The sequence below is a fragment of the Euphorbia lathyris genome, chromosome 6 (assembly GCF_963576675.1).
Source record: "Euphorbia lathyris chromosome 6, ddEupLath1.1, whole genome shotgun sequence".
In the NCBI taxonomy this organism is placed as follows: Eukaryota; Viridiplantae; Streptophyta; class Magnoliopsida; order Malpighiales; family Euphorbiaceae; genus Euphorbia; species Euphorbia lathyris.
This window is the reverse complement of record NC_088915.1, coordinates 55906-79230: the sequence shown is the minus strand read 5'-3', so window position 1 is coordinate 79230 and position 23325 is coordinate 55906. Positions and strand designations below refer to the sequence as shown.

The following is a 23325-nucleotide window of genomic DNA, read 5'->3' as shown; positions in this document are numbered from 1 at the left end:
TCCTTCGAAACTTCTCTTAGCACTTTATCGCCAAGATACAGGACGATCGTACTGTAAGCCAATTCAAGAAGATCTTCTTTCTCCTCCTTCGTCATTGTCACCGGAAATTCCTTCTCGCCCTTCAGAGCCTTCGCAACCTTCATTTGAACCAAGATTGCCTTCATCCTCTGTCTCCATAGAGCAAAATCTCCCTTACCATTGAAACGCTCGATCTCGATCTTTGTAAAACCCATTGCTCTGTTCTTGATTAGTTCTGATACCAATTGTTGAACTACGCTTCGAACGATCAATCAACCACACAGAGAAACAAAGTACACAAAGATCACAGATTGGATCTTGAAACAACAATCAAAAGAATACACACAGAATTTACCCTGGTTCGGCTTAACTGCCTACATCCAGCAACTTCACTAATCAATGGAGATTACAACAAGATTGAAACAGTTTCTCCTTTTCCAGAAACTCTCGTGTTTTCCCAATCCCCAATTCAGATTATCACAGTGTACACTTATGACTTAGTCTAAGAATCTCTCGTATAAAACTACTTCCCAACCCAGACCTTTTATAGCCTTTACAAGATTGTGAAAATACCCAAAATATCCTTACTCAAAATGTACTAACTCAGCAAGACCTACTGACCAGTGGTAACACAGCAAGACCATGTTGACCTGTATTATCACCTCAGTACCATGCTGACCACAGCCATGCTGACTTGATAACTCAGCATTCCGACTTCTTGATTTTACTCTTGCTGACGGGTTGACTTACAATTACGCTGACTTGTTGACTCAGCATCATCATCAGCAAGTGATAGAAAACAACGACTTACAGAAACATATGTCAAGTTTCTCTCCTTGTTTGAGAGAACAAATTTTTTTGTTCTTATTACAACCTCTAACTTTTCTCACAATTTTTGGAATATCACCTAGAAAATGAATAAAAAAGAATTAAAAAGAAGAAACAAACTCATACTAAGAATTCAGAATGTTCATGTTTTATTTTCTTAGGAAATTAAGCAAAATAAAACAAGCACAAGAAAGTATACATTTATTGAAATGAAAATATACATCAATTAAAGATGCTTACTCTTAACAAATGTTTGAGATATTGCATACTTTGGATCACCAGATTTTCCATCCTCTGTCATGAGAGTTAGTTTGGCAACAACAAATTGACCAACAGCTTGTAATGGTAATTCAAGCTCCTAAATAAACAATATCATCATCATAAATTAATAATGCAAATATGTCCAACATAATAATTATTGAATAACAAAGAATATTTACCTTCTCTTTGCTAGGTGAGCTGATAGGTGTAAGACCATTCTCAATATCCAAGTTTTTATTCATAGTTATGAAAAAATCGGCAATACTCGCAGTCTCCACCCCGTTACTAATAGCACCATATACCATCACTTTCTGATTTACCTTAAGCTCACCCATTATCTTTACATTTGTCACTATTGGTATGGGTGCAATATCAGAAGCTAATAACATGAAAATTTAGATAAGAGTTAGAGTGAAATAGGATATATAACTAAATGTTAAAATAGATTATCTTTAGCAATAATATGAAAGTACCTAGATTAGGATTGTCACTTGGGAGTTTGTATATTAAACCTCGTGAGTTTATGTCTCTTTTGGCATAAAGATGTATGACTGTAGAACCCGAATAATTTTTGAACATATTTAAGACATCTAAATCATTTTGTACTGGTCTTCCATCATCATCAGCAAATCTCAAGCCAACAAAATAAATATCGACAAATTTTTTGCATATGCTCAAAATGTCCAGGAAACAACATTCTTCGTTGAAACCTTTATCGTGGTATTGTAAATCACCAAAATGCACAATCAAACCAACATCTACAAAGCATTAATTTAATAAAGATAATTATAGTCGAATATAATAACACAAATACAACATTTTACCATCAAATTGCAGATGCAGAGGCAGTATATATTTACAAAAAAAAATCAATTTTGTATAAATAGAAACTATTTTAAAGAAATTATATAAATGGAAAACTACCTTAAAGAAATTGAAAAATACCTTTAAGGTTCTCTTTTCTTGGAGTAACACCCTTCGGAGTGTCTTTAGTACTTTTATCATGAGGTACGCTTGAATGTTGGAAAGCACTCAATACTCGATTTTGTTCCCCAGTTTGCCTGGCTGGATGAACTTTTTGCGAGTAGGAAGTTGGCTTGATTGCATTTTCACCTCAAATTGAAAAAAAAGGTATATGCAATATTTGTCAATAGAAAACTATAGAACACAAACAAAATGAGCATAAGGAATTAATATTGAACATATTTGAAAGGAAGTGCATGTCTGAGCATTTTACTTATTTAAAGAAGTCAAATAATATAACGACTTCAAACATATGTGATACATCAGAAAATAATAATGAACATATTGAAAAAAAAATCTCAGCTTCAAGATATTATTTACCGCTTTCTTTTCTTTTTAGATTTTGACACATCATAAGTAATTGGTAATGAATCACTTCGTGCCCAATTTTTCCCGTCTGTTGTATTCAATGTAGTGCCACATTGAAACTTGAATGATTCACCCTCTTGATAAGCCTCACCAAGATCATCAAAATTCTCATTGTCATCATCTATTTGAGAAGACATATTGTATGAATCTCGTGGTTGTGTCTTAATAACAACATGCCAATTCTTATTAGCATTATCTATAGCATAAAAGACTTGAGAAGCTTGACTTGCTAGAATAAATGGTTCATTTGTTCTCAAACAACGTTGAGGATTGATACAAATGAATCCAAATTCATCTATTTTTGATCCCCACACATTGTCATGAACGTCAAACCATTTACATTTGAATAGGACAACTCTTTTCTCACCAAGATACTGCAATTCAAGAATCTCAGTTAAAATCCCATAATAATCAATAGGTCCTCCCTCATTTCCAACATCACTGCTCACACACACACCATAATTTTGTGTTCTACGTCGTTTATCACAATCTTCAATGCGAAACCTATACCCATTCACAATATAACCATCAAAGTTTGTAGCATATTGGGATGGACCACGAGATAATGACAACAAATCTCGAATATTGGATTCCTTGCTAGATGCATACATTTTTGCAACCTACAATAAAATTACGTATGAGACATTTAAACGTGGTATATATTTTCTTGATGAAGAGTTTAAAGATATACTCACTGTATCTTTAAACCAATCATTAAAAGATTGTTGTGGATGAATACTTTCTCGAATCTGGGAATACTCTCTGCAACGAATTTTTAGAAATTATTATTCATAATTATTTAAGAATTTAAAATACAATTATAGCTCTTCAAGATATTGACTTACTCGAGAAAAGGTATGACTTCATCACAATTATTTATGACATATGCATGTGCTTCCACCCATTCATCGCCCATGTTGCGAAAATAAGGAAAATCCACCATCAAAATAATCTGAACAACCATCGCCATTTCTATCTGGTTTATTAAATTTTGTCTCAATACCATTCAAGTACCTTGAGCATAGAGTCATGCACTCTTTTGCAATATACCCATATGCAATTGACCCTTCTGGACGAGCCATATTACGAATAAGAAGTTTTAAATCATGTAATGTCCGCTCAATAGGGTACATCCAACGAAATTGTACAGGGCCACATATCAAAGCTTCATTAGCCAAATGAATCGGCAAATGAACCATTATATCGAAAAAGGAAGGAACAAAACATTGTTCCAATTTACATAGAGTTATAGGAATCTGATTGCGAATTTCTTCCAACTCTTCTGCCTTTAATGCCTTAGCACTCAAACTAATAAAGAATAAAGATAGTTCGATAAAGGGGTTCGCAAACATTTTTTGGAAGGAGGCCACGTATTGCAAGAGGAATTAGATGTTGCAACAAAACATGACAATCATGACTCTTCAAACCAGAAATTTTGTGCTCTTTCATGTTCACACTTTGAGAAATGTTAGATGAGAAACCATCAGGGACCTTTAGTTGCTTAAAAAATGAACAAAATGAGTGCTTCTCATCATGAGATAACATGTAAGATGCTATAGGAATCTCAAACTTATCCTCCTTGAGAATCAAATCCAAGTCTGGACGAATGTTCATTGCCTCCAAATCTTTGCGAGATTGCATAGTGTCTTTAGTCTTCCCTTTCACATTCATGCTTGTCCCAACAATATTATCACATATGTTCTTCTCAATGTGCATCACATCCAAATTGTGTCGTAACAAAAGACTACTCCAATATGGAAGTTCAAAGAATATGCTTTTCTTGTTCAAATTGTCACCTCTATCTGCATGCTAAGGTCTTTACTCAAGATGATTCCCTCAAGGCTAGTAACTTGAGCAATGATATCAATTCCAGAGGGTGATTTCGGTGGCGGCCTCAATTCTTGAGTACCATCAAACTTTTTTTTTATCTTTTCTCCATCTGTGCTTGCTATCAAGAAATCGGCGATGTCCCATATAACATTGCTTCTTACAATTAGCTAACCTCAAGTAACAAGTGTCTTTGTTACAACAAGGACAAGCCATCTTACCTTTTGTACTCCAACCAGACAAATTTGCATATGCAGGAAAGTCATTGATAGTCCATAACAAGGATGCATGTAACATAAAGTTTTGTCTTGTCGACACATCGAATGTTGCAACTCCTACTTCCCACAAATCTTTTAATTCTTCGACTAAAGGTTGGAGATAGACATCAATTGCATCTCTTGGACCATCAGGACCGGGTATAAGGGTAGAGAGGATAAAGTTAGGTTCTTTCATGCACATCCATGGTGGCAAATTGTATGGAATTAATATGACTGGCCAAATACTATATGAAGTTTTAAAATGATTAAATGGCTGAAAACCATCACTAGCAAGGCCAAGTCTTACATTACGAGGATCAGAGGAAAAGTTTTTATGAACATCATCAAAGGTCTTCCAAGCGGGGGAATCAGCAGGGTGTCTCATAACTCCATCATCTACTCTACCTTCCTTATGCCATCGCATCAAAGAAGATGTCTTCTTTGACATAAACAATCTTTGAAGTCTTGGCTTTAAAGGAAAATAACGCATTGTCTTGACTGGTATTTTCTTCCCATTTTTTCGAAGTTTAGTTTCCCCATTACGAATATCATCTTTCCATCTTGAGAGACCACATATTTTGCACCTGTCCAAATTTTCATCTTCTTTCCAATACAACATACAATCTTTGACACATGCATCAATTTTGTCATAAGAGAGACCAATATCTTTTATAATTCTTTTTGCCTCATAATATGATTCTGGCAAAGTAGAACCATTTGGGAGTATTTCTTTTAACACTTGCAATAACATGTCAAATGATTTATTACTCCACCGACCAACACTTTTGATGTATAGTAATTTGACAAGCGCATCCAACTTAGAGGTCTTGCAACCAGGGTAAACTACTTTATCTAAATCTTGTAATAACTTATAAAATTTCTTCGCTTCATCATTGGGTTCCTCTTCATTCAATTCAATATCAGGATATATATCATTTATAATATCTTCAGCCCAATCATCATCATCATCATCATTATCACTATTGTCACACCCGATCCAAAACGGCATCGGGTATGAACAGAAAACAGGACAACCAACTTCTAATATCCTGAAAGCCGAACCAATTTTTTTTAGATAAAAATTTATTCGGACTACCTAAAATTTTATTTATTATTTCGCTTGGACTTGATAATTCTATCAAGCTTCCTACGTATCCCGAGCATCTTTTAATTTTTAAATCGGGAATCAAAGCCACGTAGTTCTACCTATTTTAGGTAGCTCTCTTAACTCCGGTAGTTCTCTTAACTTATGAACTCATTGTAACTTATTGACACGTTGATTGACACGTTAATAACTTAATTGTATATTTCATTTTATTACTATATATATATATATATATATATCACTTTATCAAAACGAATCAAATCGAATAACGTTTTATCAAAACGAATCAAATCGAACAACGTTTTATCAAATCGAATCAAATCGAACAAACCGCTTTAACAAACCAACTCATAATCAAATAAATCGTAAAACATTATAATTCAGATCATCAAACATTATCAAAACGTAATACAAAATTTGCGTGTGTGTCCATCCTCGAATTCCACCCGTGTAGCTTATCATAACATCAATCATATCAATAATCGAGATATCTCATTCATATCTCGCCTTGCCTAACGTTAGGACTACCAGCCGTGCACTCTGGCCATACCGCCCTTAGGTATGGTCTTAAAACTTACAACTCCTACCCCGGGCAATCCTAGATGGACAAAACCATTTTATCTTTCAAAATATCACAACTCATAAAAATCATATTTGGACTTCAATCCCAAAATAATAACAACAACCGCAATAGTTTCTTCAATTCAAAAACAATTCTTAAGAAATCGTCAAACTCATTTTATCAATCCGATTTTCAAAGTACCACAATAATAATAATTATTCTTCCAATAATCAAAATCCAGAGTATTCAATCGAAATCCAAAGTATATAATATTTTAAACAATTGAATCGAAGTATTCAAAGTAACTCAAATATATTATATAAATAATTTTAAACTAAACACTTTTATCAAACCGTTTATGTTTGTTACCGAAATTGTTACGCGTATCGCTAACTGAGTATCGTTATTTTAGACCGAATATACCATTAGACACATTATATTGTCATAAATCTATTTGAACTAATTTTATATTCAAATTTTTATACAAATTTTATATTCGACTCGATACCGACTTTATTTGGAAAATATCCGTATTAATCCTTCTATTTTCAACTTATTTTAACTCTAACTGTTAAAGTCGCTTAAAATATTTTACTGATCCAAATATTCTTATTGGATTATTTTCGGTCACTGAGATAGTTAATTCAGACTGATTATACTTTTAAACTCATACCGATTATACTTTTAAACTAGTGACGATGCTAAAATACCGACTTGAATAAATCTAATGGACAACTGTCTAAATTTTACATTTTTATGAGTAATTGATAGACGCTAACTCATTAATCGTAAATCTATTAAATTTGACGGAACTATCGAAACTAAACTTACTCAAAATCATACTTATAACATTGATAAAATAATTTAGATAACAAATACAGCTACCGAAATATCGTCGTCGGTCACTGAAAATTAATCAGTGTAATCCATTGATAGCTGATCCGAAATATCGTCGTCGGTAGCTAATCCAAAATATCGTCGTCAACAACGACCAAAAACGCTTTTCTCCAATTCCTAACAAAAACTCTTTTGTTTTCCTCATTCATCCCCCTTTTTAAGATACCCTCCAATATATATAATTGTGTGTATATTTTTATTTTAATTTCAATTTATGAAACACTTGTCATCACTAAATTCTATATTTTGACACATCATCTATTATTAAAGCATTCTTTTAATATCTAGTTGACACATAGATATAGAAAACCATGTTTTCATATTTAATTGACACATACATATATAAAAGCCATGTTTTTATATTATAATTTAATTAATTGGATGTAGTAAAAAGCTTTGTGCACATTACATCATAACCATATTAATCCATTTACTTTAATATGAATTATTCTTTACTTTTTTTTTATATAGGATAAGTTGAAATTACTTTCAACTATACTTACACGTGTATGTATATTAGTAATTAAAAAATATCAATTTTGGTCCTTGAATTTATAACTTTTTATTACACTTACCCAAAACTTTTTAATTGAAACTTAAAGACATTAAATTAAACCCAATAGTATATTTAAATTTATAAATAATCAATGCTATGTATTTCGAAAAATAAAAATTTTAGACACGGATGTTACAATTATCATCTTCATCATATTCTTCTTCATCAGAATCAAGATCATGTCGTCTTTCACCATGATGATACCAAAAGGTATAGTTTTCCATTATTCCATTTGTTATTAAATGTGTGTGAACCAAGTTTCGAGTTCCAAAATTGGTGTTGTTACACCTAACACATGGACATCGAATTTCGTATGCTTCTCCTGTTTTTTTGAAAGCGTAGTTCAAGAATTCTATAACACCAATATTATACTCTTCACTCAACCGATCTATCTTAGTAAGTCTTATCCATTCTTTATTAGGTGTCATTCTCCTAAAATCATCAAATAAAGAAACACATGAAGAATAGAACATGCAACAACAAAACAATTAATACACTGAAATATAAATGTAATAATAATTATAATAATACACTTAACTCAAACCATTAACCAAATTCATCTAAAAAAGAGTATTATTTTAGTTTCTTAAATTAATTCTTCATGATGAGGGTTTTTGTTGTGACAGTACCAATCCACACACTAAAAAATATAATTTGACAGTTTCATATACTAGACCAAGTTTATTAAAAGCTGAGCCATTGTCTATTTGAGTGACTAAAAAACTCTATGTTTCTACCATATTTCATTGACTAGTTCTATATATATATATAGAGAGAGAGAGAGAGAAAGTTGCATGAGTAGAACTGGTCTGCTGTGTTAAGTGTTTTCCTTTGGTGAGCCATATATATATATATATATATATACAATGATGATAGCCTCCAAATTAGATGGCATCATTTTTCACAGCCCAACATTGAGGTCTTATTGTGTCTAAAGCCTCAAATGTATCAGATGGAGAAAGGGTGAATGTGGAGATGAAGAACAATGAAGAAGAAAGTGTTAATGGAAGGAGAGATTTGGTGTTTGTAGCAGCAGCTGCTACTACTATTACTGGATTTTCATTTGGCAAAGTTGCGGTGGCTGAAATTGAGCCGCTGAGAGGGACACCAGAAGCTAAGAGGAAGTAAGTGTTAATGGATGGAGAGGTTTGGTGTTTGTAGCAACTGCTGTTGCTGTTACTACATTTTCATTTGGGGAAGTTGTGATGGCTGAAAATTAGCCGATGAGAGGGACACCAAAAGCTAAGAAGAAGTATGGTCCTATTACACCTTACAATGCCTACTGCCTACTACTAGTATTTGTCGCAAGTGATACATTTTCACTTCTTGTATTATTTAGATTGATGTAAAAGTTGTGAACTTTCTTGTATCATTTTCATTGCCGAATTCTTAATTTTCTCTATCTTCATTTCATTCTCTGGTTATTCTTTAACTACTTCACAAATTTAAGTAGATGTTCCTCTCCAATTTAATAATTTGGGGTGTTGGTTTCGTGTACATATTATTGTTGCTACAACTCTTAACTTTAAAACCTCAAATACAGATGCTTTGCTCTATAATTCAATCAAAGGTACAAAATTTAAGATGAAAAGTTCAAATTTTGACAAGTCTCATTTCTGGGGAGGGATCAAAGACTCAATCTAGTTCAGAGATTCATAATAGGTGTTTTGTCACTCCAAACTTTACTTTGGAGGTCAGATCATACAGATTAGATTTATGCTTATTTCGGTTCTTATTCTAGACTTATTCTAGAACTCGATCATGCAGATCCTAATTAACAAGTTGGATTACAATTAGGGAAATTTATCCCCTATCTTATATTAATCAAATCGGATTTTGTAATTAATTACACATTTAATTAGCTAATGCAATACACAAGTTATTTTTCTAGATTCTTTTTTCCTCCTTGAGGTATGTATTTTTATGATTAGTATGGCCAGGTTTAAGGATATTAGTTTGTAGGTTTTTAAGGATGTTTTGAGCTGTTGACTTTGTAGATCTACTACTACTTTAAGGTAAGAATAAGAAGTTGTATGTTTGGATTAATGTGGATTGGATTTTTTTATGATATCAGCTAACATAGCACATAACAGGTGATTAGATTTGGGTTCTGCATAACTTTCAAACAATGTTTTCAGAACCTGATTGGATATTAAACTAGATTTATAATTGGGTTATGGATCATTTGGTTCAACCAATTGACTCGGATTGGTCGGACTGGATGACGTAATAATAATTAAATAAATAATATAACATATATTTATATATAATAACTTATTATAATCTAAAAACTTAGCAAAGACAAAACTCATTCTCTGATGTTGCATCAAGATAGTTCAGCTCATAAGGTCTTAACCTTAAATGATTTTCTTCTTTAACTCTTCCTAAGTTCACCTCATCCAAGCTTTTATTTTTTCAATAAAGTCAGCAAATAACTTAGCACATGCAGCAACTAGTTAATTTAGTTAATTAATCAATTAGTTCATAGCAAAATTAGACAATAGCTTGCGGAGAAGAATCAAGAGAGAGAACACGCAAAAGGGAAGCAGCCGAGACTGAGAGAGCAAAGCAGAAGACTAAGAACAGAAGAAAATCGAAGAAGAAGCCGGTTGTTGAGAGTTTTCTAATGACTTTTCAATTTTTTTTTTAATAATTAAAAAAACAGGGTGAATCCGGTTCCCATGTTGACACCAGTTTCAGATGGGTTGTTGCAAATTGAAAGACCCATACTAACCCAAACAGGAAAGCAATCCAATTCCGGTCCAATTCTGACAACATTACTTTCAATCTTTCTTTTCACTATAAATTATTTGAATAAATTATTCCGAACACATTAATTCTTAGTAATTTTGATTAGGAAAAGTCCTATAGCATTACTACATTCTAAAGAAGTGAAAATCCTATCAATAGAAATGACATTTTACATAGGCTATAACTTATATAGAAGCCATAAAATATAATAGGGGTAAGGTATTAAAACAGATTTATGGTTTTTGGAGAAGTATTAATTTAGGCTCCACGTACAAAATAGCACCAATATAGACTTAACATTTTAAAAAAATATCAATTTAGGCCTCGATAACGGAATGAGACATGTCATTGATATTACTCCGTTAAGTTCTATCAATTGTACGTGGAGGGAGAAGTCAGAACTTAATGGAGTAATAGGAATGACGTGTCCAATCCATTATCCGAGGTCTAAATTGTTACTCTTTTAAACTTCAAGCCTATATTGATGCTATTTTGTACGTGGCGCCTAAAATTGATAACCATAAATCTGTTTTGGTACCTTATCCTGGCCAAATAATATATATTCTAATTTGGGTCCATGAACTAATAGGATTAATAAGAAGAGACTTTCTTTCTTTCTAATTCTAAGATCCTAAATAGTGTAATCAGTACCATAAGAGTAAATGCAGTGTCATTTTCATCTATGCTTAAAAGTGAGACCCCAACAAATGAATGATAATTACATTATATACAATTCTTAGTTTCAGAGGAGTAGATGAGGGCGTGCAAGGAGTGCTAACGCACAGGGCCTCAAAATTATAAGGGCCCCAAAATTTAAGATGTGCTTAGTCGAATATAGATATTAGCTTAAAATAATAAAATAATAATATAATGTAATAAGATTTATTTACACTTTTTCATTACATTGAGTACGTATGTGATTTAGATATTCAACCATTCAAAATTTACAACCTTAATACAAAATTCTATTAATTAGTAAGGGTTTAAGAAAAATTTAGCACAGGGGCCCCAAAAAGTTTAAGACGGCCCTGCTTAGTTTCTTATATTTTGTGAAATATTGACATAAGATAGTTGGCACATGTCAAGTTAATATGAAAACTACTTTTTTGGTTGATTTAATTACAAACAACACTCTTAAATATTGTTGGTAAAACCATTTACTATCATTCTCTGTACCTTTTTCTGTTTTGATTATTATTTAATGTATCTTCAAATTTTTTGTTAAACTACTTATCCATTTGATGTTGTTTCTATATCTGTTACAGGATAGGCATTTTATATCACCATTTACTATCATTCTACCTTAAGGTTTTAATGTGGTGCAAAGGTTACCACTTGAGCTGAAGGTTTAGAGTTTTTCTAGAAAAAAGGTAGGGGAAGGACTCCAAATAATAGATGGCCTTTAGCTGGCCAGGGTGAAGTAGAAAGTTGCACACACTTAGTTATACATTTTAGGCATGTTTTACAATGTCTGAACTGATAAACTGAATAAATAAATTGAATCAGTGACATGAAAATACATTGATGAAAAGTGTTGCTCTACACTTTCGTATAATACCTATATATTGCCTTGTAATATTAACAGAAAATGAAGGATTTTATTGAAAATTGAAGAAATAACAGTTACAGTAATCAAAATGATACTTCTGCAAAACAGAATTACCTAATGAATCAATAATCCATGACAAGTGATAAAAGGACATTTGGACCTATGAGTTGGCTTTTTAATTGCAAAATTTAACATATTCATAGACACAGTAAATTCAGGAAAACAATGCACTAGGAACATATTCGGGTAAGTTGGTCGTGTTGTCCATTATGGTTGTATCCTTTTCCTTGCTTCTATCAATATGGACTTGACACTGTATCCTCATTTGAACCCCAAACACATAGAAAATGAATTTGTATAATTTTTTAATTCTTTATATTTATAAGTTTTTTTTTTTTTTTGCACTCAATTAACTCTGTACCCTCATGTTCACCACATCCCTCATCTTTCTAATCTTAATTCGTACTAGCCCTAAAAAGCTTAACCTTATCAATCTACTTTATGAGTTTCTAATTTCAGAGTTTAAGCAAATAAAAACTGACAGCAATTTCTCTAAAATAAATAAAACCAGTCTTACCAATTTGGGAACAAAATTTCTAAACAACAAAAAAAGCACAATCAAATTATACAACACTGAAAATTTAACAATTCCACTAAAAAATCAACTTATGTTAAGATGAATTCCACCATTTGACTTTTAATTTTCATAAATTGGAACATTGAACAAACATACCTGAGTTATGCTACAGCTTCAACTTTATCTTTTCACTGTTTGTAGACGTTGAGTTAAGGAACAGCTTCAACACTTCAACTTTTTGGTGCTCGTGAAAGTTTTCTGAACTTATCTATACCGAATATAGAGAAAAAAAATGGATTGAATGGAGGTGTGGAGATGGTGTGGGAGACAATGATGCATAACGTGGGGTTTGGGGATTATGCTTGTGAAAGTATCTAGACTGATACAGAATGTAAATGCGATTACGAAACGGTGGAGGCGTGGAGATGTTGAGCGTGGCGGCCAGGTTAACATCGTGAGGTTTTGGGGGAAATCGTCTTCTCAAAATATCATTATCCCCAATATTTAGGGATTTGCTCCAGAGTTTGTTTTGTTTTCAATGACCCCACTATATTAATTTGGGTGCTATATCTATTTAATTTACGTAAAAATAGGATTTCCTACTTAGAGTGGAATTTTTTTTATACAAAAATTTAGTAAGATTTTAGCGCCAAATTTCTGAAGATTTATTGTGAAGGTAGTATTAATAAATAATGACCGTCTTTTTTCTAGTTAATAAATGATAATATCAATGACGACAGTAATATGTGTTAATAACAACAACTTCAATTTACAGTCGTTAATAATGTAATTTTAAAGGAGAGTAATTTTTTACCCACGTAGAAAAGCATTTTTAACGAGAGTATCAGAGGTACCTTCGTTAAATTTGGTCGTTATAGAATGAATTTCTTGTAGTGTATTTCAGCTCCGTTGCTCTCATTATCATCTTCTCTTCTATACTCATCATCGTCACGAAGATCATCATCTCCCCACACCAAGGTTGCCTCTATTTGCTCTTCAAAAAATTCCCCCCAATCCTAACCTTTTTCTTCCTCAAGGATCACGTCTTTAATGACAACAATTCTTTTAGTCTTAGGATCAAATAAACGATATCCTTTCGACTCATCACTCACACCTAATAGAATACATGGAAAGCTTTTATTATCGAGTTTACTTCGCTTTACCTCCGGGATGAGAACATGTGCAACACATCCCCAAACTCTGATGCATGTTTAAAAAACTTAGATAAAGTTCTTTCTAGATGCGAAGAAACGAATTTAGTATTAAATTGGGAAAAATGTCATTTCATGGTTGACGAAGGAATTGTTTTAGGTCATAAAATATCCGAAAAAGGATTAGAAGTGGATAGAGCAAAAACTTCAGTAATAGAAAAATTACCCCCACCAACAACTGTCAAGGGAGTAAGATCTTTTCTAGGACATGCAGGTTTTTACAGAAGATTTATAAAAAACTTTTCTGTAATTTCCAAACCACTTACTAATTTACTTATGAAGGATTCAACCTTCGACTTTAATGAAGATTGCATTAAAGCTTTCGAAACATTGAAAACAGCCTTAGTCAGTGCACCCATAATTGCTAAGCCCGATTGGGATTTACCTTTTGAAATCATGTGTGATGCAAGTGACCTAGCAGTGGGATGTGTTTTAGGTCAAAGAAAGGATAAAAGATTACATGTTATTTATTATGCAAGTCACACATTGTCCGGTGCACAATTAAATTACACAACAACAGAAAAAGAGATGTTAGCCGTAGTATTTGCATGTGATAAGTTTAGGTCATACTTGTTAGGATCTAAAGTTATTATTTATACAGATCACGCAGCTTTACGTTATCTGTTTGCTAAGAAAGATGCAAAACCGCGTCTGATTAGATGGGTTTTGTTGTTACTAGAATTTGATATAGAAATTAAAGATAAAAAGGGAGTAGAAAACCTTATCGCCGATCATCTATCGAGACTAGAAGATGAAAACGGTCCTATAGGTGAAACTGTCGGTATACGAGATGATTTCCCCGATGAACATCTCTATCAAGTAGAAAGTATCATGTCACCATGGTATGCAGATTTTGCTAATTATCTTGCAACCGATATTGTTCCGGAAGGATTATCTTCCCAACAAAGGAAGAAATTTTTCTTCGATATTAAACAATATTTTTGGGAAGATCCCTTTCTATTCAAATCATGTGGTGACGGGATAATTAGGAGATGTGTTGGAGAAAATGAATATGAATCTATAATAACAGAATGTCATTCCAGCTCATATGGAGGACATAATGGAGTTAATAAAACGGTAGCTAAAATATTAGAATGTGGTTTCTTTTGGCCTACAATGTTTAAGGACGTTGGTTCATTTATTACTCGTTGTGATAAATGCCAAAGAACGGGAAATTTAGGAAGGAAAGATGAGATGCCCCTCAAAAACGTGTTGGAAGTTGAAATCTTCGACATGTGGGGAATTGATTTCATGGGACCTTTTCCGCCTTCCAATGGTAAAACTTACATATTAGTAGCCGTTGATTATGTTTCGAAGTGGGTTGAAGCAATTGCAACCCCTACGAATGATTCTAAAGTAGTTATTAATTTTCTTGACGATATATTTTATAGATTCGGTTGTCCTAGATTCGTTGTTAGTGATGGCGGTACCCATTTCATAAATCGAAATTTTGATATGCTTATGAAAAAATATGGAGCACGCCACCGCGTGTCAACGCCATACCATCCTCAGTCGAATGGTCAGACGGAGATCTCAAATAGAGAACTCAAATGGATTCTAGAGAAAACTGTTTCATCATCAAGAAAAGATTGGTCACAAAAACTCAATAATGCGCTATGGGCATACCGTACTGCATTTAAATCACCAATAGGAATGACTCCATACCATTTGGTATATGGAAAAGCATGTCATTTACCAGTTGAATTAGAACATAAAGCCTATTGGGCTATTAGAAAACTTAATTTTGATTTACAACAAGCAGGAAAGAAACGTTTGCTCAATTTAAATGAGTTAGATGAGTTACGACATCTATCGTATGAAAATGCGAGGATTTATAAAGAAAAAGTGAAAAAATGGCACGATGCCAAGCTCAAAGTCAAACACTTTAATGTTGGAGATAAGGTGCTGTTATTTAATTCACGGCTTCGTATATTTCCAGGAAAACTTAAGTCCAGATGGGACAGACCGTATTTAGTCGTCAAAACATTCGACTATGGTTCTTTGGAACTTGAGGAAACCAACGGTAATCGTTTTAAAGTTAACGGTAATCGATGTAAAATTTATTACGAAAATATTTCCGAAATAGGAACTAATTTCGTAACAAGATTTCCTGACATATAAATCATTTCATTTTTCTAATAGTTAGTTTTTATTATTTTTTATTTTTATTTTTGTTTTGTTTAGATTATATCATTTTATATTAGAATTTTAGATATAGAAAAATATATACAAGTCATGATTTTAATTAATTTTTAGGAATTTAATGAGAATTAGAAGAAATTCAGTGATTCTCAGTTGAGAATTTGAAATTCTCAGTTGAGGATTCACATATATAGAATTCTTAAGGAGGTAAGAAATTTCTGAACTTATAGAGAATTTAAAATTCTCAGTTAAGAATTTGGGTATAATTAGTAGCCAGGAAAATTTCTGGACTTATAGAGGATTTCAGATTCTCAGTTGAGAATTCTGATTTCAAATTGAAAGGAAAATTTCTGAACTTACCGAGGATGAGGATTCTCGGTAGAGGATCAGAAATTTGGAGTTTTGACAACTGATTTCCGCAAGGAAATCAGCGTGTCGCGACCGCGGGTCAGCATCCTCGGTCGCGACACGGGGAAATTATGCAAAAATTGACCCTTTTTCCAGCAAATGCAACTCTTCAGAAACGAAGCATTAAGTTTCTTCATTTCTAAAAGGTCTGTTTCATGCCTTTTCATTTCAAAAACAACACCTCTTTTCATCCTAGGATCTTATAAATAGGTTCTAGAGGTTCAGTTTTCTGTCACTTTCTTTTCATCTCAATCAGAACAATTCTCTGATTTTCTTACCATTCAACAATCCAGAAACTAAGTTTAGAACCTTTATTCCTTAATCATTCCAAACACCATGACTTCCTCAAACACTTCATCTAAGAAAGTTATTGCTTCACGCAATAAGCATGTTGATATATCAGAGCGTTACGGATGTAACTTCCCATCTTCAATCATGATGAGGGAAGGCGATTCTTGAGGCTTCGATACACATTCTTTGTCGGAATGCTATACATGGATGACTTTCTTAACGATCAGTTGGGAATTAAAGAAGATATGAGTCGCTACATGGAACGCTTAGGATGGACCAGATTTGTTGATATGAAGTTTCCTATAATTGGAGACTGGATATTAGAGTTCTTCTGTACGGTTCGCTTTGTTAACAAGCGTCGGGTGCGTCTTAGTTTTCGTCGGGATGGCAAAACTTTCACTTTTGGATATCCAGAAGAGATATGACGTCCACTGATATTTGGCGAATGCTCACCGGCATCTGGCCTTTCCACCCAAAACTTGCCTATAATAAGTCTTTCTATTCCAACTCTATGCTATATTTGCATAAGTTTCTGAGTCACAGCCTGTTCGGTCGCACGTTCAGTAGTGTCGTCCAAGAATCTGATCTTTATGTCCTTGGCGATATATTTCAAGGCAACGTGGTTGATTCTTCAAAATTCTGATGGAGGGTCTTGTTGCCGCATCTAGATCCAAGGCTAAGAAGGTTGGATTCGGGAATATTGTATGTGGAATAATTCTAGGGACCAAGGGAAGTATTTCTGTTCCTTGGAGTGATGCTGAGTCTTTCCCAATGCTAGACTATGAGTTTTTACAATATGAAGGTCTAGTGAAACGAGTATTTCGATCAGGACCCAATTTTCTTTCTGCACAAGAACGTCAAGCCTTCGTGCAGTTGAAAATAGAACGCTATAGGGCTAAGAAAATCCCGATTGAAAGGGACGAATTTTTAGCATAGCTTTTGTTTCGTTTGTTTGTAAATATGTTTCTATTCAATAAAAATCTTTCTCTTTTGCATTATTTCCTGTTTTTGATTATTTGGTTAAACTAACATTTAATTCCATAATTCTAAACTAATGCACTTATTAAATGCAAACTTAATCCATTCATTACTAATTAAATGATTAATAACTAAGTTTCAATTCCTTAAATAAAGATTCATTTAACTTACATTAATACATGCATATAAATGCTTCAATTAATTTTAGTTCCAAACCTTTCCTATTCTTAATTTAACATCCATTAATTAAAGCATTTTTCATTTATTTTTCCATTAATAAGGATAAACCTTTGGTTTTCCTTATCATTTAATGTTTTACATTTATGTTTTTAAGTACAGATAACATTTTTAAGGAGTTTAGGATAGGATTTATCAAGAAAATGCACGAAATGAAGTTAATATGCAGATTTGGGTAGCCACGAGGTGATTCGCGGCCGAGAATTAATGGATTCTCGGTAACTTCAGCAAATTTACTCCAAATTCAGACAAAAAATTCGCTGCCAAACGCGATTCGCGGCCGCGAATGGTGTATTTCTCGGTAACTTCAGCAAATTCCCACAACAATTCAAAGAAAAAATTGGCTGAAAAACGCGATCCGCGGCCGCGGATACACATCCACGACCGCGACACGCGTGTTAAAGGCAACTCCAAGTCCGGATTTTTGGCCTAATTTTCAACCTTTTTCCTATTCAACCTCTACCTATTACTCTTCCTATTCCTCCTCTACTTACACCTCTTCCTATTCCAACTATACTCATTACTCTTCCTATTCCTACTCTACCTATTAAACTTCCTCTTCAAACCCTATATATATACCTATTCCTTACACAACCCTTACACCACCTCCAATTTTAACCAATTCCCTACTCTTACCTCTTCCCAATACTTCACTTTGACTCTTCCCAATTTCATCATTACCATTTTTAATCACTTACCCCTTTCAATTCAAGTCTACATACAACACTTCTACTTCATCTTCAACCTCAAGCTTTTCTCTCTTTTCATCTTTTTCATCTAAACCCTAAACACCATAACCATGCCTAGAGCAAAGCGTGTTGGACACAAGCCGACTGTCACTGAGGCTAATCGCCTAAGGATTAGTTGCGGGGCTTATTTCGACATTCATTCTGAAGAAGAAGTTGGACGGTTCAAGCACTTTTCAAACGCCAATCGTAAGTTCGTGGATATGCAGTTTCTTGACTTTGATTCGGTAAGGAAGTTGAACTTCACTACACAAATTACTGCTTTTATTGAAACTTTGGGATGGGAAACTTTTGCTTCTATGCGTTTTCCACAAATTCAAGAGTATGTGGTTGAATTTTTGGTTACTTTGACGATGAACAAAAAGAGGACTGAAATTTCTTTTCGGAATAATGGTGTCATCTATACCGTTGATTATGAGGCTATGGGTAACATGTTTGGTTTCCCTACTAGTGATTTTTATGATAAGCCTCGGGATTTTGACAATAACTCTTTTTGGCAAACTCTTTCCGACCAAACTTCTTTTGATTCTAAAAACACTTCAAGCAAGTTGATTAAGGACAATTGTGTGTTCTTCTTTCACAAGTATTTGAGTTTTTCACTTTTTGGTCGTGTTGAGAGTTCGAAGATTCAAGTCCGGGATTTGTTTGTTTGGGATTGTTTGTTCAAGGGTTTACGGGTTGATAGCATTGGAATGATTTTTGACAATTTATATCGTGCTTCGAGGGCTCATACCACTCAAGTCCCTCTCGGTAATTTCATAACCGCTATTGTTTTGGGAGCACGGGATGAATTGGCTACTTTTGATATGTCCACCTACCATGGATATGTTCCGGTTTTGGACATTGCGGCTCTTGAGCGGGCTCATTTGTTGGTTTCTGCGGCTCCTTCGGTTTTTATTTCTTATGCTACCCGTATTGCTCATCTTCGTGGCACTATGGGTGGAGGTGCTTCTAGTTCTCATAATGTAGGTACCGAGGAAGAAGGAGCGGAGGACGGAGCGGAAGATGCCCCACAAGCCCAAACAACACACGATAATGATTCGGTGGATTTAAGGAGAATTTTGAACCAAATCAATGCCAATAATCGGCAAATGAATTTACGGATTGATGATTTGGTGGAGAACAACATGGTGATGAATGACAACCTCAATTCTTTGAGGCGTGCGCATAGATCGACTCGGCATCGGATGCTTTCGTTTTTCCGACGCCGAAATGTGGAAACTTCACCAACACCTCCGAATTCCCCACCGCATGCTTAGGTTTTATCTTTTATTTTTATCTTATCTTGTTTTCATTTCAGTTTCGTACATTTTTATTTTCTTATGTTTCGTACAATTTCAGTTTTAATTTAATTTTATGATGCTTGTTTTCTTTGCTATATCTTTCATTTCTTTCCGTTTGTTTTATCTTTAACGTTTTATCTCCATTTTTGCACCAATGAGGACATGGTCCAATTTAAGTGTGGGAGGAGGTATATACATATATCATTTTTATACAAACGAATGAATGAACGAATGTATGCAAATGAATGAATGAATGTATGCAACACTTGTTTTCAAAAATACAAAATGCAACGTATATTGCAACACTTTAAGTATATTGCAACAAATGAAAAAATTAACATTTTTTATGAAATATCATTTTTACATTTATAAATTAATCATAAGTTAAAATTTTTATGATTATTTTTAGGTTATCATTATCGATAGAAATAAATATTTCTATACGGGTAATATTTTTCAAATTTTTCACAAATCTTCGACACGATTTTAAGTAAAAATTGTCTCGAGTAAATGTATTTAAGTAAAAATTCTTTATTTTCAATCTCTATTTCATATCATGAAATTCATGATATAATAAATCTTATTTTAAATTTTCAATTAGGTTTATAGGCATTAAATTAAACTAACAATTTTTAGCTCGGTTTTGATTTTGTCTTACATTAACACCAATTGAAGTTTTTAAGGAAACTATAGCCATAATACATGTTGAATTTTAAGTCAATATAGGAAGAATGTGCTAATTTTCTTTTTCCCAAGTTATAATCAATAAATCGTGTTCTTAACTTTTGGCCACGATTGAGACCAACCTTATCACAATCGAGGTATGAAAGGGAAGAAATTAATAAATAAAGCGTACTTTTGGCCACGGTTGCTACCACCCTTATCACAATCGATGTATGAAAGGAACGTTTAAATAAGAAAAAATTAAGCGTGTTTAAAGTTTAAAGTAATGATTGTGTCCACCCATGGCATGGTCGGTACCTCTTAAGCGAACACAAAACAAATCCATATAAAGTTACGATCGAGACCACCCTTATCACGGGCGTAACTAAGCAAATAAATTAAACTTAATACTCATATATAATAATTCAAGTTTGGGAAAGGAAATTTGGTGCTTTGAAATGCCTTGAGATGAAAGACTCAATAACATGCGTGCTTACATCGTCCCGAATACTTCAATTTAAACATTGAAATACAAGACGAATGATATACCGTACTTATACTAAGTTAGTTTGATATTTTGCGTATAAATTTGCCATGCAAAGTTAGTCTTTTCGGCTTAACTAATTTAAAAGGTAAACACAAAGATATATGTTTTATTTTCATAAAGAGATTAGTTAAGGAATAAATTCAGTGAAATTTTGCTCGGGACTAGCAAAAGATTAAGTGTGGAGATTTGTTAAGCCCAAAATATACCTAAAATATCATTAACATTTACATCATTTTTATTACAAATTCGTGTTATTTATATCTGTTTAGATTACTTTTACTCTCAAATATCTTTCTTTCTTGCAAGGTACCTAAATATTTGGTAAAATCCAAATAGGAACGAAAAAGGATCTAAAACAGAAGAAAAACCCTACAAAAGGAGTCAAAGACGACGTAAATCGAAAGCGCCAAGTCGAAGACACGAATGAAAGCTAAGAAGTGAGAAAAATCACCGGGCCGCGACAGTGGATCCTCAACCCGCGGCCGCGACACGCGTGGTATAGCTATTTCTCCCCTTCGTCCGAAGCTCAACTCAATGCTACGTCATTCACGGCCGCGGATTACCATCCTCGGTAAGTGCATAAAATTTACAAAGAGCATTTAACACATGCTGAAAATCCAAGAAACGCGTTCGTTCAAGTGGATAAAGACGTCCTTTCACAACGGACACGACTCTTAACCAACGGATACATCACTTCAAACACAACCCTTCAACATCTATAAATAAAGAGTTGATGTTGAGAAAAAGTGGCAGTGAAATGTTATAATATAGATATAGAATCAGAGCTTAGAACTTATGTCGAAGTTCTAAGTAAACACATTTCGAGAGTTAGAAATTAGATTCTGTACAAAACAAGATGAGGTACACATATTGTTTATAGTTTAATTACAACTCAGTAGCGTTTAGACTTTGTTCCAGTTTTAGTTTGCATCATGGTAGTGGCCGACCGAATCCCTATTACGAAGTTACAACGAGAAGATTGAGTAGAGTGTTCGCCCCTGAGCCTGACAGCCTCTTAGGAAACCCAAGGAAGCGGAACCGATCAAGCCCTTCACTTGCACGCCCTCGAAGAACTCGATGCTCCTTGTTCTCTGTAAACTTGTATCAATTTATATTTCATCTAATAAAGTCCGTTCTATTCGACAAATCGTTATGCAGCACTTATGGTAACCAATCCAATATAAGTGAGGCTGGTGTTTTCATTAATATGCACTTGAATTCAAAATCATTACAAGGAAACTTTGTTGAACACTTAGGCAAATTATCATCTCGAAAGAGTTTTAATTTGAGTAAGGGCAACTATCCCGAAAGGGTTTTGTCGCGTTCAAAGCCAATTAATTAGAGGTTCCGTCATTTATTTCATCATCATAATTGATACAAAGTTTAAGTTGTTTTCTTTGCTTAATGCAAATGAATAAATTCTTTCGTTTTTCTAAAAAGTTCTAAATGTTCCTGTTTTGTAAAATTCTTCCTTAAAATCAGAAGACCTTTCTAACAATCGATTTATTCTAAATATAAAATCTTATTCCAGCATTTTCAAATACTCAAAGTTCACAAATTCAATTAAACAAATTTCCTAAATTCAATTAAACCAATTTTCACTTTTCATTTACATTTAATAGTAAATCTAACTAGTTCGAAATTAACAAATTCAAAAAATAAGTTTTTTCGTTAAAAAACGTATCCATGTGGGATCGATATTTTTATTACTACAAGCGAAACCGTGCACTTACGGAAATCGCTCAACAGAAAGCCAATGGCTGCTGCTCTACTGTCAACGATCGTGTAATCCTTGACAATCTCCATATCAGACCGAGACCCCCACCTGCGGAAAATATCATTCAGGTCCACTAGATCTGTCCACCTCAGGGATGGTTGAAGGTCAATGTGGATGGTTCCGCCCTTGGGGCTCCAGTCGCTGCTGGTGCTCGTGGCATTTTCCGCACGTGTCGCGGCTTTGCAAGAGGTAGTTTTGCCTTTGCAATCCTGGAAACCTTTGCGTATATGGCTGAGCTTCGAGCAGTGATTTTTGCAATTGATATGGCATGGGAGAAAAACTGGCACCATCTCTGGATAGAATCAGACTCACTGTTCGTTGTCAATCTCGTTAGAACCCACACGCAGACAATTCGTTGGACTATCCGTCAGACATGGTTGAGATGTCTTGAACAATGCACGCAAATGACAATCACTATATCTCATATCTATAGGGAAGGAAACCGGGTGGCCGATGCGCTTA

General features: G+C 33.7%; 1 protein-coding gene across 4 annotated transcripts; it reads right to left on the bottom strand.

Annotated features, from left to right (window-relative positions):
- Window positions 1-251: 251 nt before the first annotated feature.
- Window positions 252-13090, bottom strand: LOC136233951 (uncharacterized). 4 transcript variants are annotated; one of them, XM_066023686.1, is made up of 9 exons: window positions 12737-13090; window positions 3345-3451; window positions 3195-3261; window positions 2452-3119; window positions 2053-2220; window positions 1581-1865; window positions 1287-1486; window positions 1087-1204; window positions 252-925 (listed from the first exon to the last, which is right to left on the bottom strand). In XM_066023686.1, exons 4-9 carry the CDS (start codon window positions 2483-2485, stop codon window positions 801-803), a joined length of 930 nt encoding a protein of 309 aa, XP_065879758.1. In that variant the 5' UTR covers window positions 2486-3119; window positions 3195-3261; window positions 3345-3451; window positions 12737-13090; the 3' UTR covers window positions 252-800. The 4 variants fall into 4 exon arrangements, with proteins under 4 accessions (XP_065879758.1, XP_065879760.1, XP_065879759.1 ...); XM_066023688.1 differs by lacking the exon at window positions 12737-13090 and having other exon boundaries at window positions 2452-2873; window positions 2957-3119; window positions 3345-3805; XM_066023687.1 differs by lacking the exon at window positions 3345-3451.
- Window positions 13091-23325: the final 10235 nt, after the last annotated feature.

Excerpts from the sequence above, each read along its gene's own strand:
- LOC136233951 (XM_066023686.1), bottom strand. The coding sequence starts at position 2,485 with ATGATGTGTCAAAATCTAAAAAGAAAAGAAAGCG. Across the intron at positions 2,221-2,451 it reads TCTAAAAAGAAAAGAAAGCG|GTGAAAATGCAATCAAGCCA; the intron begins GTAAATAATATC and ends TTTCAATTTGAG. Across the intron at positions 1,205-1,286 it reads GCTCACCTAGCAAAGAGAAG|GAGCTTGAATTACCATTACA; the intron begins GTAAATATTCTT and ends TTGTTTATTTAG.